The 17,389-nt window shown below is 46.0% G+C and overlaps 1 protein-coding gene across 1 annotated transcript in view; it reads right to left on the bottom strand.

Moving 5' to 3' along the window:
- LOC137537148 (uncharacterized) overlaps positions 1-17,389 on the bottom strand; it is a 205,310-nt gene that overhangs the window by 37,467 nt on the left and 150,454 nt on the right. The window contains exon 14 of the mRNA XM_068259273.1: positions 7,422-8,867. Within this exon, the coding sequence (XP_068115374.1) occupies positions 7,422-8,867 (1,446 nt within the window). The remainder of the gene's footprint in view (positions 1-7,421; positions 8,868-17,389) is intronic.

Genomic DNA, 17,389 nt, shown 5'->3' with positions numbered 1-17,389 from the left:
TACATAACACATGTATTGCACTGTCCACATTTTGATTTTAGTGATTTTTCTACAGTAAAAAAAAAAGAAAAAATCCTTAGCATTTCCCATTTTAACTGTGGTTATTTTGAAGCCAATCCTGATGTAATTTCCTCCCTTACTCTCCTCTGCCTGATTGTGTATGCATTGCCCGCCTTTCACTATAGAAAGGGCATTGTCTCAGCATGAGAAATATTGGCCAATCAGAGAGGAACAGAGGTGTGGGAGGGGAAAACAGGAGGGAAAGAGGCTTCAGCCAATCAGGCTGCATTAGTTAAGTCTGACGGGAAGTAGAGAAGGACAACCCAGCATGCCCTGCAACTTCCTTTTTGTGTACCAAATTTTGTGATTACCAAATAAGAGTCAGGTAAACTGGGGAATGATAATTTATCAACAAGAAAAGTAATAGTAATTTTAACTTTTGGATTACCTGGTTAGCATCCTTATTAGTTGTTTACCAGATAAAAATTAAGAATTGATTTTTGATTGTATGCCTGACAATTACACTTTAAATTCAGATTCTGAATTGTACAAAGCAGCCATCTCAATGTGACATAAAGTCTGGTTCATTTAGCTCCCAACAAAAGCAAATCATTATCTTTTCAGCACTCTCTTCTCATTAGGAGTGTGTGATCAGTGACATAAAAGTGGGTTTTTTTTTTGCTTCTATTTATTCTTCAGTAGAGCTCTGGCTGCATATGACTGCAGATCCTGACTCATTTATGTAGATAAAGCACCTAGTTTATTTACCCTTACAATGGCAGATATAAAAATTGAGTTAGTACTAGATGTACCGATGTTTATCTCATTATGTCACCGCAGTTTAGCTCATTCAGCCTCACAGATGGAGTGTTAGCCAGACAAACAGCAGGTGGGCCCACTGTGACACCACTGCTGCTGTAACATAGTACTACGTACCCATTTTTTCTCATTATGTCACCGCAGTTTATGGACCCTCAGGCTGGGATCACACTTATGACCAAGCCATTTCCCTTAGGCTGGGGTCACACTTCACATCACACTTCACAGCAAAGCATCATTTTCCTGCCATGTGCGTTTCAGCATATTTTTCCTTTGTTTGCATTTTTCAATTGTGTTCTATACATGTTTCATTTGTTTCTATTTGCATTTTCCTTAACCACTTAAGTACCATCAGTATCTGCCCCCTTAACCACTTCCCAACCGCCTAACGCACAGAGGCGGCCGGGAAGTGGAGCCCTGAAGGACCGGCTCACCCACAGAGGCGGCGGTCCTTCTAAGGGCATGGGCGGAGCGATCGCGTCATCCGTGACGCGATCCTCCGCCGGCGCCTGTCACCGTTCGCCCGCTGCAACATCCCGCCGGCTATACGGAAGCGCCGGCGGGATGTTAACCCCGCGATCGCCGCATACAAAGTGTATAATACACTTTGTAATGTTTACAAAGTGTATTATACAGGCTGCCTCCTGCCCTGGTGGTCCCAGTGTCCGAGGGACCACCAGGGCAGGCTGCAGCCACCCTAGTCTGCACCCAAGCACACTGATTTCTCCCCCCCCTGCCCCAGATCGCCCACAGCACCCATCAGACCCCCCCCTGCCCACCCCCCAGACCCCTGTTTGCACCCAATCACCCCCCTAATCACCCATCAATCACTCCCTGTCACTATCTGTCAACGCTATTTTTTTTTATCTCCCCCCTTGCCCACTGCCCCCTCCAGATCACCCCCCCACCCCTCAGATTCTCCCCAGACCCCCCCCCCCTGTGTACTGTATGCATCTATCCCCCCTGATCACCTGTCAATCACCTGTCAATCACCTGTCAATCACCCATCAATCACCCCCTGTCACTGCCACCCATCAATCAGCCCCTAACCTGCCCCTTGCGGGCAATCTGATCACCCACCCACACCAATAGATCGCCCGCAGATCCGACATCAGATCACCACCCAAACGCAGTGTTTACATCTATTATCTCCTCTAAACACCCACTAATTACCCATCAATCACCCCCTATCACCACCTGTCACTGTTACCCATCAGATCAGACCCTAATCTGCCCCTTGCAGGCACCCAATCACCCGCCTACACGCTCAGATTGCCCTAAGACCCCCCCCCCTTATCAATTCGCCAGGGCATTATTTACATCTGTCCTTCCCTGTAATAACCCACTGATCACCTGTCAATCACCCATCAATCCCCCTCTGTCACTGCCACCCATCAATCACCCCCTGTCACTGCCACCCATCAATCAGCCCCTAACCTGCCCCTTGCGGGCAATCTGATCACCCACCCACACCAATAGATCGCCCGCAGATCCGACATCAGATCACCACCCAAGCGCAGTGTTTACATCTATTCTCTCCTCTAAACACCCACTAATTACCCACTAATTACCCATCAATCACCCCCTATCACCACCTGTCACTGTTACCCATCAGATCAGACCCTAATCTGCCCCTTGCGGGCACCCAATCACCCGCCTACACGCTCAGATTGCCCTCAGACCCCCCCTTATCAATTCGCCAGTGCAGTAGTTACATCTGTTCTTCCCTGTAATAACCCACTGATCACCTGTCAATCACCTGTCAATCACCCATCAATAACCCCCTGTCACTGCCACCCATCAATCACCCCCTGGCACTGCCACCCATCAATCACCCCCTGTCACTGCCACTCATCAATCAGCCCCTAACCTGCCCCTTGCGGGCAATCTGATCACCCACCCACACCAATAGTTCGCCCGCAGATCCGACGTCAGATCACCTCCCAAGGGCAGTGTTTATATCTGTTCTCTACCCTAAACACCCACTAATTACCCATCAATCACCCCCTGTCACTGCTACCTATCAGATTAGACCCCTATCTGCCCCTAGGGCACTCAATCACCCGCCCACACCCTCAGAATGCCCTCAGGCCCCAGCCCTGATCACCTCGCCAGTGCATTGCTTGCATCTATTCCCCCCTCTAATCACACCTTGAGACACCCATCAATCACCTCCTGTCACCCCCTAGCACACCTACCCATCAGATCAGGCCCTAATTTGCCCCGTGTGGGCTCCTGATCACTCGGCCAAACCCTCGGATCCCCCTCAGACCCCCTTCCGATCACCTCCCCAGTGCATTGATTGCATCTATTTTCCCCTCTAACCACCCCCTGAGACACCCATCAATCACCTCCTGTCACCAAGGCCACCCTGCATATGACCGGTTCCACAAAATTCGCCCCCTCATAGACCACCTGTCATCAAAATTTGCAGATGCTTATACCCCTGAACAGTCATTTTGAGACATTTGGTTTCCAGACTACTCACGGTTTTGGGCCCGTAAAATGCCAGGGCGGTATAGGAACCCCAGAAACGGACCCCATTTTAGAAAAAAGACACCCCAATGTATTCTGTTAGGTGTATGACGAGTTCATAGAAGATTTTATTTTTTGTCAAAAGTTAGCAGAAATTGATTTTTGTTTTTTTTTCACAAAGTGTCATTTTTCACTAACTTGTGACAAAAAAATAAAATCTTCTATGAACTCGCCATACACCTAACGGAATACCTTGGGGTGTCTTCTTTCTAAAATGGGGTCACTTGTGGGGTTCCTATACTGCCCTGGCATTTTAGGGGCCCTAAACCGTGAGGAGTAGTCTAGAAAACAAATGCCTCAAAATGACCTGTGATTAGGACGTTGGGCCCCTTAGCGCACCTAGGCTGCAAAAAAGTGTCACACATGTGGTATCGCCGTACTCAGGAGAAGTAGTATAATGTGTTTTGGGGTGTATTAACGGAATACCTTGGGGTGTCTTCTTTCTAAAATGGGGTCATTAGTGGGGTTCCTATACTGCCCTGGCATTTTAGGGGCCCTAAACCGTGAGGAGTAGTCTTGAAACAAAAATGACCTGTGAAATCCTAAAGGTACTCATTGGACTTTGGGCCCTTTAGCGCAGTTAGGGTGCAAAAAAGTGCCACACATGTGGTATCGCCGTACTCGGGAGAAGTAGTACAATGTGTTTTGGGGTGTATTTTTACACATACCCATGCTGGGTGGGAGAAATACCGCTGTAAATGGACAATTGTGTGTAAAAAAATCAAAAGATTGTCATTTACAGAGGTGTTTCTCCCACCCAGCATGGGTATGTGTAAAAATACACCCCAAAACACATTGTACTACTTCTCCCAAGTACGGTGATACCACATGTGTGGCACTTTTTTGCACCCTAACTGCGCTAAAGAGCCCAAAGTCCAATGAGTACCTTTAGGATTTCACAGGTCATTTTGAGAAATTTCGTTTCAAGACTACTCCTCACGGTTTAGGGCCCCTAAAATGCCAGGGCAGTATAGGAACCCCACAAATGACCCCATTTTAGAAAGAAGACACCCCAAGGTATTCCGTTAGTAGTATGGCGAGTTCATAGAAGATTTTATTTTTTGTCACAAGTTAGCGGAAATTGATTTTAATTGTGTTTTTTCACAAAGTGTCATTTTCCGCTAACTTGTGACAAAAAATAAAATCTTCTATGAACTCACCGTACTACTAACGGAATACCTTGGGGTGTCTTCTTTCTAAAATGGGGTCATTTGTGGGGTTCCTATACTGTCCTGGCATTTTAGGGGCCCTAAACCGTGAGGAGTAGTCTTGAAACGAAATTTCTCAAAATGACCTGTGAAATCCTAAAGGTACTCATTGGACTTTGGGCCCTTTAGCGCAGTTAGGGTGCAAAAAAGTGCCATCCATGTGGTACCGCCGTACTCAGGAGAAGTAGTATAATGTGTTTTGGGGTGTATTTTTACACATACCCATGCTGAGTGGGAGAAAGATCTCTGTAAATGGACAATTGTGTGTAAAAAAAATTAACAAATTGTCATTTACAGAGATATTTCTCCCACCCAGCATGGGTATGTGTAAAAATACACCCCAAAACACATTATACTACTTCTCCTGAGTACGGCAATACCACATGTGTGGCACTTTTTTGCAGCCTAACTGCGCTAAGGGGTCCAAAGTCCAATGAGCACCTTTAGGCTTTACAGGGGTGCTTACAATTTAGCACCCCCCAAAATGTCAGGACAGTAAACACACCCCACAAATGACCCCATTTTGGAAAGTAGACCCTTCAAGGTATTCAGAGAGGGGCATGGTGAGTCCGTGGCAGATTTCATTTTTTTTTGTCGCAAGTTAGAAGAAATGGAAACTTTTTTTTTTTTTTTTTTTTTCACAAAGTGTCATTTTCCGCTTACTTGTGACAAAAAATAATATCTTCTATGAACTCACTATGCCTCTCAGTGAATACTTTGGGATGTCTTCTTTCCAAAATGGGGTCATTTGGGGGGTATTTATACTATCCTAGAATTCTAGCCCCTCATGAAACATGACAGGGGGTCAGAAAAGTCATAGATGCTTGAAAATGGGAAAATTCACTTTTTGCACCATAGTTTGTAAACGATATAACTTTTACCCAAACCAATAAATATACACTGAATGCGTTTTTTTTTATCAAAAACATGTTTGTCCACATTTTTCGCGCTGCATGTATACATAAATTTTACTTTATTTGAAAACTGTCAGCACAGAAAGTTAAAAAAAATCATTTTTTTGCCAAAATTCATGTCTTTTTTGATGAATATAATAAAAAGTAAAAATCGCAGGAGCAATGAAATAGCACCAAAAGAAAGCTTTATTAGTGACAAGAAAAGGAGCCAAAATTCATTTAGGTGGTAGGTTGTATGAGCGAGCAATAAACCGTGAAAGCTGCAGTGGTCTGAATGGAAAAAAAGTGGCCGGTCCTTAAGGGGTAGAAAGCCCTAGGTCCTCAAGTGGTTAAGGACCAGAGACCGCTGGTACAAGAAAAGGCGGAATCTCGGCGAATACCGACGAATCGCCGCACATACCCATCGCAATCGCCATCATCGCTGCACGTCGGGAACCTGGGCCACCCACTCTGCCGTCTCTATGATGGCAGAGTTACTGTGAGCCGGTCAGGAGCCGCTTTCATTGGCTCCTGACCCTGCCTATTAATGTAAGCCAATGGGAGCGGCTTACATTGAAAGACTGACCCGGTCACAGGGCTCTGCCGTTAGACACAGATGAGAGAGAGTTAGCTGCGGTGGGGAGATAGTGGCGAAATCGTCGGGAGCGACGAAAGCGTCAAGAACGTGCGGCGTCGGTTGATTGAAATCTACGCCCTGGCAGTCAGGTAGCCATCAAAACGGCATAGATTTCAATCAGCAAGGTCCTAAAGAAGTTAACCACTTCCGGATCCCTGCTATGTATACTGTATCTACGCCCCTGTGTACTTCACTTGAGGAGCATAGATAACATATTTGTTTCTTCCTGCCATCGTTCACAAATGCTGCGCCGCTCCTGTTAGCCTTCGTCGCAATCCTGCCGTTCCGGGATCGGTGAATGGGAAACAGCTGTTCCCAAACACTATCATAGTGCCTGTGTTGAATGAAAGCTACCGTCAGTGAGATGTCGGCTTTCATTCACAAAGTGTAAACAATTACACTTGTTAGTTCCCGTATACTGTTTACAGTGCCATTTTGATGTCAAAAAGTAAAAATACACCCACACACCCCTTTACCCCCCTACCCCATAATTGCAAAAATAAAATTACATAATTAAAAAAAATACATAAACAGTTACCTTACTTTTTTAGTATGTATGTCATGAAGGTATATTACTGTTATTTTTGTAAATAGAGACTTGTAATTATTGATAAAGTATACACCTTTATTTCCATATAAAATACATCACCATACATTGTACTTGGGCCATAATTTAAATGTTGTATTAACCGGGACCAATGGAGAAGAAGGGTTTTTTTTATCTACAATAGCACATTTTATTTTTAAACTGTAACGGCTGAAAATTGAGAAACTATTAATATTTTCAAATTTTATTGTCATCTTCTTGGTAAAATGCATAAAAATTAAATAATACATAGCAAAATGTACTGCCCAAAGAAAGCCTAGTTTATCTCACAAAAAAAAAAATAATATATTCTCCAGTGACTCTGCACCGCAAAAAAATAATATATAGATAATTTCAATGTGATAAGTAGCGATAAAGTTATTGGCAAATGAATGGGAGGCGCATGATGTGAAAATTGCTGTGGTTTTAAGGGGGAATAACTTGTAGTAGGGAAATTGTCAATATTTATGATTAAAGAGTTAACAAAATGAAAAATGCATGTGTTTTGCATACAGTGTGCAAAAAGAATGAATAAGTTGAACATTTTTTTTCTACACCTTAAAATACATTGAAAAACACAAAAATAAAAACATGTCTGATAAGCAGTGTATAATTCCAGTAACATTTCCCACACACAGAACATAAATAAGGGCTTCTCACCAGTATGAGATCTGTTTTGAATGCCAAGGTATGATTTATTCCCAAACATTTCCCACACTCAGCACATTCATAAAGTTACTCACCAGTGTGAGATCTCTTATGTCTGACAAGCTTTCCTTTCTCTATAAAACATTTTCCACACTCAGCACATGAATAGGGCTTCTCACCAGTGTGAGATCTCACATGTCTGACAAGGCACGATTGACTACTAAAACATTTCCCACATTCAACACATAAGTAGGGTTTCTCACCAGTGTGAGATTTCTTGTGTATATCAAGATGGGATTTACGCCCAAAACATTTCCCACACTCAGCACATGAATAGGGCTTCTCACCAGTGTGAGATCTCTCATGTGTGACAAGGTGGAATTTTTCCTCAAAACATTTCCCACATTCAACACATAAGTAGGGTTTCTCACCAGTGTGAGATCTCTTGTGTCTATCAAGATGGGATTTACGCCCAAAACATTTCCCACACTCAGCACATGAATAGGGCTTCTCACCAGTGTGGGATCTCTTATGAATGACAAGCTCTGGTTTCTGTCTAAAACATTTCCCACACTCAGCACATGAATAGGGCTTCTCACCAGTGTGCGTCCTCTCATGTATGACAAGTAGTGGTTTACTCCCAAAACATTTCCCACATTCAGCACATAAATAGGGTTTCTCACCAGTGTGAGATCTCTCATGACTGACAAGATATGTTTTCCGAACAAAACATTTCCCACAGACAGCACATGAATAGGGCTTCTCACCAGTGTGGGATCTCTCATGTATGACAAGATATGATTTCCGAACAAAACCTTTCCCACACACAGCACATGAATAGGGCTTCTCTCCAGTGTGGGATATCTCATGCTTGATAAGAGCCGATTTCCAATCAAACCATTTCCCACACTCAGTACATGAATATGGCTTCTCACCAGTGTGGGATCTCTCATGACTGTCAAAATATGATTTCAGACCAAAACATTTCCCACACACAGCACATGAATAGGGCTTCTCACCAGTGTGAGATCTCTCATGTCTGACAAGATGTGATTTCCGAACAAAACATTTCCCACACTCAGCACATGAATAGGGCTTCTCACCAGTGTGAGATCTCTCATGTGTGACAAGATGTGATTTCCGAGCAAAACATTTCCCACACTCATCACATGAATAGGGCTTCTCACCAGTGTGAGATCTCTCATGTATGACAAGGTGTCCTTTCCGCTCAAAACATTTCCCACACTCAGCACATGAATAGGGCTTCTCTCCAGTGTGCGATCTCTCATGATTAACACGATGTGAGTTCCGAACAAAACATTTCCCACAAGTGGAACAGGAATGAGACCCTCCAGCAGGGGGAGAGCTGTGCTGGGTATGAGGCCCCTCAGGGTTAGACAGGTGAGGGGAGTCTGGGGGAATATTTAGGGTCACCAGGATATCTGCAGGAGACTCTTGTCCAGTGACATCATCATGCGTTGTACAGTCTGTGGATACAGAGAGACGAGTCTCTGAGAGGTTCCTGATGCCGGGACTCCGCCCTGCAAATAGAGAAACATCATCACTTCCTGTTAGAGAATTCTGAGGGGAGGAACAATTATCGTTAGGAATGAAAGGAAAGAGGATGGTCGGCACTGCGGTACAACTTCCTTTATTTGGCAATGTGCAGACAAGTGGGCTCTGCGTTACATCATCACTTCACAGTCCATAAGAGACTAAACACGTACCGGTGCGGGGGTGGATAATGGTGGGTGCTGGTTGCTGGGAGCCTGATGGCAGTTTCACACACAGCATAATACTTTTTTGCACAAAATAAAATAATGAGGTACAGTATTTAAAATAAAAACCTAGATCTATAATAACTACAGGAAAACTATGCGCCTAGCACTTTAATTCCAATGTTGCACTGTACCATGCAATCAGTCACTCAAACTATGGGGCAAGAGGCAATAAGCACTCAAAGGTCCTATAAATAACTTGTGCCCTGCACTTTAGAATAATATATACAATACAATCAGTGCTACGCAGTCTGTGCTTTCCACAGAGACCACAATGTATAAGTGCAATCTCCTTCACCTGTACAGTCAGTCCTGGATTTACCTCACAGGAGCCTATAGGCACAGATGTCCTGGCACCTTAGACTTCTCTCTACATGGACCTCTAAACCCCTGCCGAACCGCACCGCAAGTGTGCTGGCTGTCCCAGCTGTTACCTATCCCATACTATCCTTACCAGTCACACAGCTGCCCCCAAGTATTAGGTAGCCAGAGGTATCCTCAGTATTAAGCAGCTAGAGGTGCCCCCTTAGCATTAGGTAGCCAGAGGTATCCTCAGTATTAAGCAGCTAGAGGTGCCCCCCAAGTATTAGGTAGCCAGAGATATCCTCAGTATTAAGTAGCTAGAGGTGCCCCCAAGTATTAGGTAGCCAGAGATATCCTCAGTATTAAGCAGCTAGAGGTGCCCCCAAGTATTAGGTAGCCAGAGGTACCCTCAGTATTAAGCAGCTAGAGGTTCCCCCAAGTATTAGGTAGCCAGAGGTACCCTCAGTATTAAGTAGCTAGAGGTTCCCCCCAGTATTAGGTAGCCAGAGATATCCTCAGTATTAAGTAGCTAGAGGTGCCCCCCAGTATTAGGTAGCCAGAGGTATCCTCAGTATTAAGCAGCTAGAGGTGCCCCCAAGTATTAGGTAGCCAGAGGTACCCTCAGTATTAAGCAGCTAGAGGTTCCCCCAAGTATTAGGTAGCCAGAGATATCCTCAGTATTAAGCAGCTAGAGGTGCCCCCCAGTATTAGGTAGGCAGAGATATCCTCAGTATTAAGCAGCTAGAGGTTCCCCCAAGTATTAGGTAGTCAGAGGTACCCTCAGTATTAAGCAGCTAGAGGTGCCCCCAAGTATTAGGTAGCCAGATATATCCTCAGTATTAAGCAGCTAGAGGTGCCCCAAGTATTAGGTAGCCAGATATATCCTCAGTATTAAGCAGCTAGAGGTGCCCCCAAGTATTAGGTAGCCAGAGGTACCCTCAGTATTAAGCAGCTAGAGGTGCCCCCAAGTATTAGGTAGCCAGATATATCCTCAGTATTAAGCAGCTAGAGGTGCCCCAAGTATTAGGTAGCCAGATATATCCTCAGTATTAAGCAGCTAGAGGTGCCCCCAAGTATTAGGTAGCCAGAGGTACCCTCAGTATTAAGCAGCTAGAGGTGCCCCCAAGTATTAGGTAGCCAGAGGTATCCTCAGTATTAAGCAGCTAGAGGTGCCCCCCAAGTATTAGGTAGCTAGAGGTATCCTCAGTATTAAGCAGCTAGAGGTGCCCCCTTAGCATTAGGTAGCCAGAGGTATCCTCAGTATTAAGCAGCTAGAGGTGCCCCCAAGTATTAGGTAGCCAGAGATATCCTCAGTATTAAGCAGCTAGAGGTGCCCCAAGTATTAGGTAGCCAGAGATATCCTCAGTATTAAGCAGCTAGAGGTGCCCCCAAGTATTAGGTAGCCAGAGATATCCTCAGTATTAAGCAGCTAGAGGTGCCCCCAAGTATTAGGTAGCCAGAGATATCCTCAGTATTAAGCAGCTAGAGGTGCCCCCCAGTATTAGGTAGCCAGAGGTACCCTCAGTATTAAGCAGCTAGAGGTGCCCCCCAAGTATTAGGTAGCCAGATATATCCTCAGTATTAAGCAGCTAGAGGTGCCCCCAAGTATTAGGTAGCCAGAGATATCCTCAGTATTAAGCAGCTAGAGGTGCCCTCCAGTATTAGGTAGCCAGAGATATCCTCAGTATTGAGCAGCTAGAGGTGCCCCAAGTATTAGGTAGCCAGAGATATCCTCAGTATTAGGCAGCTAGAAGTGCCCCCCAGTATTAGGTAGCCAGAGGTACCCTCAGTATTAAGCAGCTAGAGGTGCCCCCCAGTATTAGGTAGCCAGAGGTACCCTCAGTATTAAGCAGCTAGAGGTGCCCCCCAGTATTAGGTAGCCAGAGATATCCTCAGTATTAAGCAGCTAGAGGTGCCCCCCAGTATTAGGTAGCCAGAGGTACCCTCAGTATTAAGCAGCTAGAGGTGCCCCCCAGTATTAGGTAGCCAGAGATATCCTCAGTATTAGGCAGCTAGAAGTGCCCCCCAGTATTAGGTAGCCAGAGGTACCCTCAGTATTAAGTAGCTAGAGGTGCCCCCCAAGTATTAGGTAGCCAGAGATATCCTCAGTATTAAGCAGCTAGAGGTGCCCCCCAGTATTAGGTAGCCAGAGGTACCCTCAGTATTAAGCAGCTAGAGGTGCCCCCCAGTATTAGGTAGCCAGAGATATCCTCAGTATTAAGCAGCTAGAGGTGCCCCCCAGTATTAGGTAGCCAGAGGTACCCTCAGTATTAAGCAGCTAGAGGTGCCCCCCAGTATTAGGTAGCTAGAGTTATCCTCAGTATTAAGCAGCTAGAGGTGCCCCCCAGTATTAGGTAGCCAGAGATACCCTCAGTATTAAGCAGCTAGAGGTTCCCCTGACTGAAGGGAGATCTGGTCAGTGTAATGCTGAGAGCAGGGTGAGTAAACGCTCATGTACACTCTCATCAGGGCTCTGCAAAGGGAATGAGGGAGGGAGGCACTCGGGGAGAGGAGTGAGCCGCCTTTCCATCATCATGTGTCTGTAGGCACGTGCCTACTTTGCCTTATGGTAAATCCAGCCCTGTGTACAGTCCTCCATGCACCTATAACACCTCATTCGAGCAATGTCTTCCTTAGACTACCACTGAGTGCTCCCACCACACCCCGATGATGGACAACTCACCATTAGAAGTGACCCCCTATAGGGGTTATATTAGGTTATAGGGATCTGCAGTACTTTAAGTAGCGATCAAAAGGCTGCTCCTCTGCCTGTATGCTGAACGCCTCTTCACTCTCCCTCTGGGGTTCCATGGACCAATCACCTCAAAGTATAAACCGTACACTCGCCATAGTGAAACAACGTTAGACAACTTATTAAAAGTCAAAGATTTGCACTCACATTTAAAAGAAGCTAAAATCAGCGTGTGTTTTATTGGTCTCTCCCCCGCTGGTGGGCTGCTGGACTGGCTACCATCATTCGCTGCAATGCCAAGATGCCTGAACTGCGCTGCTCCATGCCGTCACCTCTTAGCTCCGCACAGAAGCTCCTCCCTACATGTTTTGCCACCTAGAGTGACTCATCAGGGGCACGCCCCCCTATGGAACTGGCTGTTCTTATTCCCTCTCGCTCTCCCCTCCCCCCTCCAGCAAATCACCTCGACGCTGCCTACTTCAGACCCTACACTGCGCGCTCACCAGTGAGAGAGAGTTTGCATGCAAAGTTATATTTAACATTCACCTGAAAATAGATGCATATTTCACTGCAATCTACACTTTAATAAAAAAAAATACAACCATTAAAACCCATACTATTCCCTACTACCTATTCCCCTGCATATAAACAAGGCAACCTTTACTCGTTATTCAAATAGCACATCAGATCGATGATTCAGGCATTTAGGGCTGACCACATTTCCCACCCCTCGGGCATCTTACTTTCTGTAATCCACAGAGAGAACAACCCGGGTCACAGATTTCGGCTGCTTTGAAATGAGAAACACAATGTCCCACCAGACCACACCTGATGTTACACATGCGTTCCCCTATATGTCTTCTCAATGGCCTGGTGGTCCCGCCCACATACCGCAACCTACACTCCCGCCCACATACAGCAACCCACCCGATCACCACAGTAACTACAACACATTTCTACCATTATAGCATATAAAATCCCTGATTGTAAACCCTTTCCCAGCTTCCTCACATCCCCTACAGGGGTGACACCCCCACCTGCTTCACCTTCTCTTTTCTAACTTCCTCAAATCCCCTGCAGGGGTGACACCTCCACCTCCACCTGCTCCTCTCACTTCCTCAAATCCCCCCCTGCTTCATCTTCTCTCATCTCGCTTCCTCACATCCCCTACAGGGGTGACACCCCCACCTGCTTCACCTTCTCTCCTCACTTCCTCACATCCCCTACAGGGGTGACACCCCAACCTGCTTCACCTTCTCTCCTCTCACTTCCTCACATCCCCTACAGAGGTGAAACCCCCACCTGCTTCACCTTCTCTCCTCTAACTTCCTCACATCACCTTACAGGGATGACACCCCCACCTGCTTCACCTTCTCTCCTCTCGCTTCATCACATCCCCTACCGGAGTGACACCCCCCCCCCCTGCTTCACCTCCTCTCCTCTCACTTCCTTACATCCCCTACAGGAGTGACATCTCCACCTGCTGCACCTCCTCTCCTCTCACATCCCCTACAGGGGTGACACCCCCACCTGCTTCACCTTCTCTCCTCTCGCTTCCTCCCATTCCCTACAGGAGTGACACCCCCACCTGCTTCACCTTCTCTCATCTCGCTTCCTCACATCCCCTACAGGGGTGACACCCCCACCGGCTTCACCTCCTCTCCTCTCACTTCCTCACATCCCCTACAGAGGTGACACCCCCACCTGCTTCACCTCCTCTCCTCTCACTTCCTCACATCCCCTACAGGAGTGACACCCCCACCTGCTTCACCTCCTCTCCTCTCACTTCCTTACATCCCCTACAGGAGTGACACCCCCACCTGCTTCACCTCCTCTCCTCTCACTTCCCCTACAGGGGTGACACCCCCACCTGCTTCACCTTCTCTCCTCTTGCTTTCTCACATCCCTTACAGGGGTGACACCCCCACCTGCTTCACCTTCTCTCATCTCGCTTCCTCACATCCCCTACAGGGGTGACACCCCCACCTGCTTCACCTTCTCTCCTCTCGCTTCCTCACATCCCCTACAGGGGTAACACCCTCACCTGCTTCACCTTCTCTCATCTCGCTTCCTCCCATCCCTTACAGGGGTGGCACCCCCACCTGCTTCACCTTCTCTCCTCTCACTTCCTCACATCCCCTACAGGGGTGACACCCCCACCAGCTTCACCTCCTCTCCTCTCACTTCCTCACATCCCCTACAGGAGTGACACCCCCACCTGCTTCACCTCCTCTCCTCTCACTTCCCCTACAGGGGTGACACCCCCACCTGCTTCACCTCCTCTCCTCTCACTTTCTCACATCCCCTACAGGGGTGACACTCCCACCTGCTTCACCTTCTCTGTTGCCCAGTAGAGGAGGTCCGAACTGTACTACCTGGCGAATAGTTTGCGGCGAAAAATGGGTGTTCGCATTTGCATTAGCAGGAGAAAACTTGGATGTTTAACCTACCCCCCTATACATTATAATGGAGCCAAAAATCTAACCCTCCCCCCAGACACATGACAGCCACTCAGCTATCCCTCATACCCGAACCACCCCCACTTATCAGAATGCAGCACAGCAGCCATTTTGCAGTCTGTGTTTGGCTTCTGAGCTAGGCAGATCATGGAGAGCGTGCTGCTGACAGGGAGAGTATTAGGTACACCTGTGTTCTGTGTCCTCAGTGCAGATTCTTGCTGCTACCACATTGTCCTGCACAGCTAAGCCCTTCTTAGGGCTGGTACATTGTTTTTATTGCTATTGTATTGCTGTTCTGTGTCCAGTGCATAAGTTAGCTGTTGGAGACAAGTCTGCTGGTCCTAGAACTGCACTGACTAAAACCCAACAACCCTTCACCACCACTACTGGCATCTAGTATCCAGTACTGCTCCCTGTATAAGGCCTCAGTGCAATCAGTGTTTTTTTGGTCACTTGACTGTCAATGAACTACCTCAGCCTGACCATAGAGGCTGGAAAACCGCGATCGCCTGCACTCCCAGGATTGTGCGCACAAACACTACACACCACTACACAAAGATTGCTGCCCAGAGGACTAACATTTATGTTCTGGAGGTGTTAACTAGCAAAAACAATGATTTCCTCACCTGAAGTTATCACTAAAGCACTCTGCAGTTGTTTGTGGTGCGTTAAACGCGGCGTTTCAGCTGTCAGTGTGAACCAGGCCTAACCCTTACACTACCTTATCACCGTGTACACACACCCGATGTTTTAAAGCACTTAATTCTACAAATTTAAGAATGTAATGTTATTTCTGCCCTTTAGAGATTAAAACACGTCATCTCCATAATTTTTGTGGGACATTTGGCATGGATCCCCCTCCGGCATGCCCGCGTCTAGGTGTTAGGCCCCTTGAAACAACTTTTCCATCACTTTTGTGGCCAGAAACAGTCCCTATAGGTTTTCAAATTCACCTACCCATTGAAGTCTATGGCAGTTCTCCAGATACACCTGCTTGCAAACTTTTTGCGGTAATTCCAGTTCAAAGTTTGCTAACCGAAAATTTGATGTTCGCTACATCACTATTGCCCTTTGGGTATTCTTTGTTTTTGTGAATCTTTGGGATCTGATATATTATAGGTAACCTAAGAGGCCAAATGTATCAGATATATAAATTGCTCATCCTTAATAAATGCTTTGTCAAGCCCCATCTTCAGCAGCTTTTGTAGTTCTCCCAAATATTGTCTTGTTGGATCGCCTTTAAATTTGGTATACGTTACTTTATACTGGCCCAAATGTGTTAATTCAGCCTCATACTATTCTTTACTAAGAATAACAACCCATTCCCATTCGTCTGCTAGTCTTATTACCATACCTTTCTGCACCAGCACATCCTGAGCTACCATCTGATAAGAGGAACATTTCAGCTCTGGTATCATCTGTAAATCAAAAATAAACACTTCGCGCTGACTGGAAAAAAATGTCAACCCGCACTGGCTCGCCCCTCTGTTTCCAATTGTAATTAACACCAAAATCAGAGGTTGGCGCTCACAATGCCACCTACCCCCCAACTTTTCCTTAATAAATATTTCCCCTTTAAGAGGCAAAATATATATAGGTCAATGGTTATATACACAATGTCACTTATGTAGTTGTTTCCAGGATTAGACCTGAATAGAACAAGCTGCAGCCTAAACCAATTCCAATATCAACAGTCTGTATATACTAGATGGTCCAATTACAGTCTGTAGCTCAATCACAAATCACACTTCTTAGATTGCTGACAGGTTATATATCCAGAAAACAAGGCCCGTCACCACACCTCTGTGAGATACACTCACCAGATGCTTAGACCTGCTGATAGGTCAGATGGCGCTTTGGGACAGTCACAGGGTCATCCCTCACCCCTCTGGCAAAATCCAACAGACACCAGGAAATCCAGTGAGCTCTGTGTCCACCTCAATGAACCTCAAAAAAAATGCTCCACATAGCGTAATACTGTCACTTTAAATAAAACTTTTGAAATCAATTGCACTTACAATTTCCACAGCAACATCTCAGCACAGAGTAATTTATCCTGCGAGCTCTCCCCTGCCTAGATGGCCGGCTGGCTTGGGTCTTCCTTCGCCTATGGTGGACTTCCGACCGCCGCGCGCTCAGTCAGCTCTGTCCTCCTCTAGCGTCCTGGGTCCCGCCGTAGCCGCGTGTATCCTGCCGTCTCTTCCGCGTTAGGCCCCGCCTTACATGTTTCGACCCTGTGACTGTCCCAAAGCGCCATCTGACCTATCAGCAGGTCTAAGCATCTGGTGAGTGTATCTCACAGAGGTGTGGTGACGGGCCTTGTTTTCTGGATATATAACCTGTCAGCAATCTAAGAAGTGTGATTTGTGATTGAGCTACAGACTGTAATTGGACCATCTAGTATATACAGACTGTTGATGCCGGAATTGGAATTGGTTTAGGCTGCAGCTTGTTCTATTCAGGTCTAATCCTGGAAACAACTACATAAGTGACATTGTGTATATAACCATTGACCTATATATAGTTTGCATCTTAAAGGGGAAATATTTATTAAGGAAAAGTTGGGGGGTAGGTGGCATTGTGAGCGCCAACCTCTGATTTTGGTGTTACTCATCTGTAAATCGTCCACAACTAAGTCCCTGAATGCTCCTTTTGCAGGGAATCCATTTTCTTGAGGGCTGAATACTGACTTAATGATAAATAAAGTGATATTGTAAAAAATGTTTTTTTAATAATTGTTGTTTTTTATTGCAGTTCCTCTTTAAGGGGAGTAGTGAAAAAATTGGGGGAAAAAAATAAAAAGCCTTTGCAGTTTTTGAGAAAATCAATAC

Source organism: Hyperolius riggenbachi, chromosome 10 (genome assembly GCF_040937935.1).
Source record: "Hyperolius riggenbachi isolate aHypRig1 chromosome 10, aHypRig1.pri, whole genome shotgun sequence".
In the NCBI taxonomy this organism is placed as follows: Eukaryota; Metazoa; Chordata; class Amphibia; order Anura; family Hyperoliidae; genus Hyperolius; species Hyperolius riggenbachi.
The sequence above is the reverse complement of the archived record's forward strand: the minus strand, read 5'-3'. Positions and strand labels throughout refer to the sequence as shown.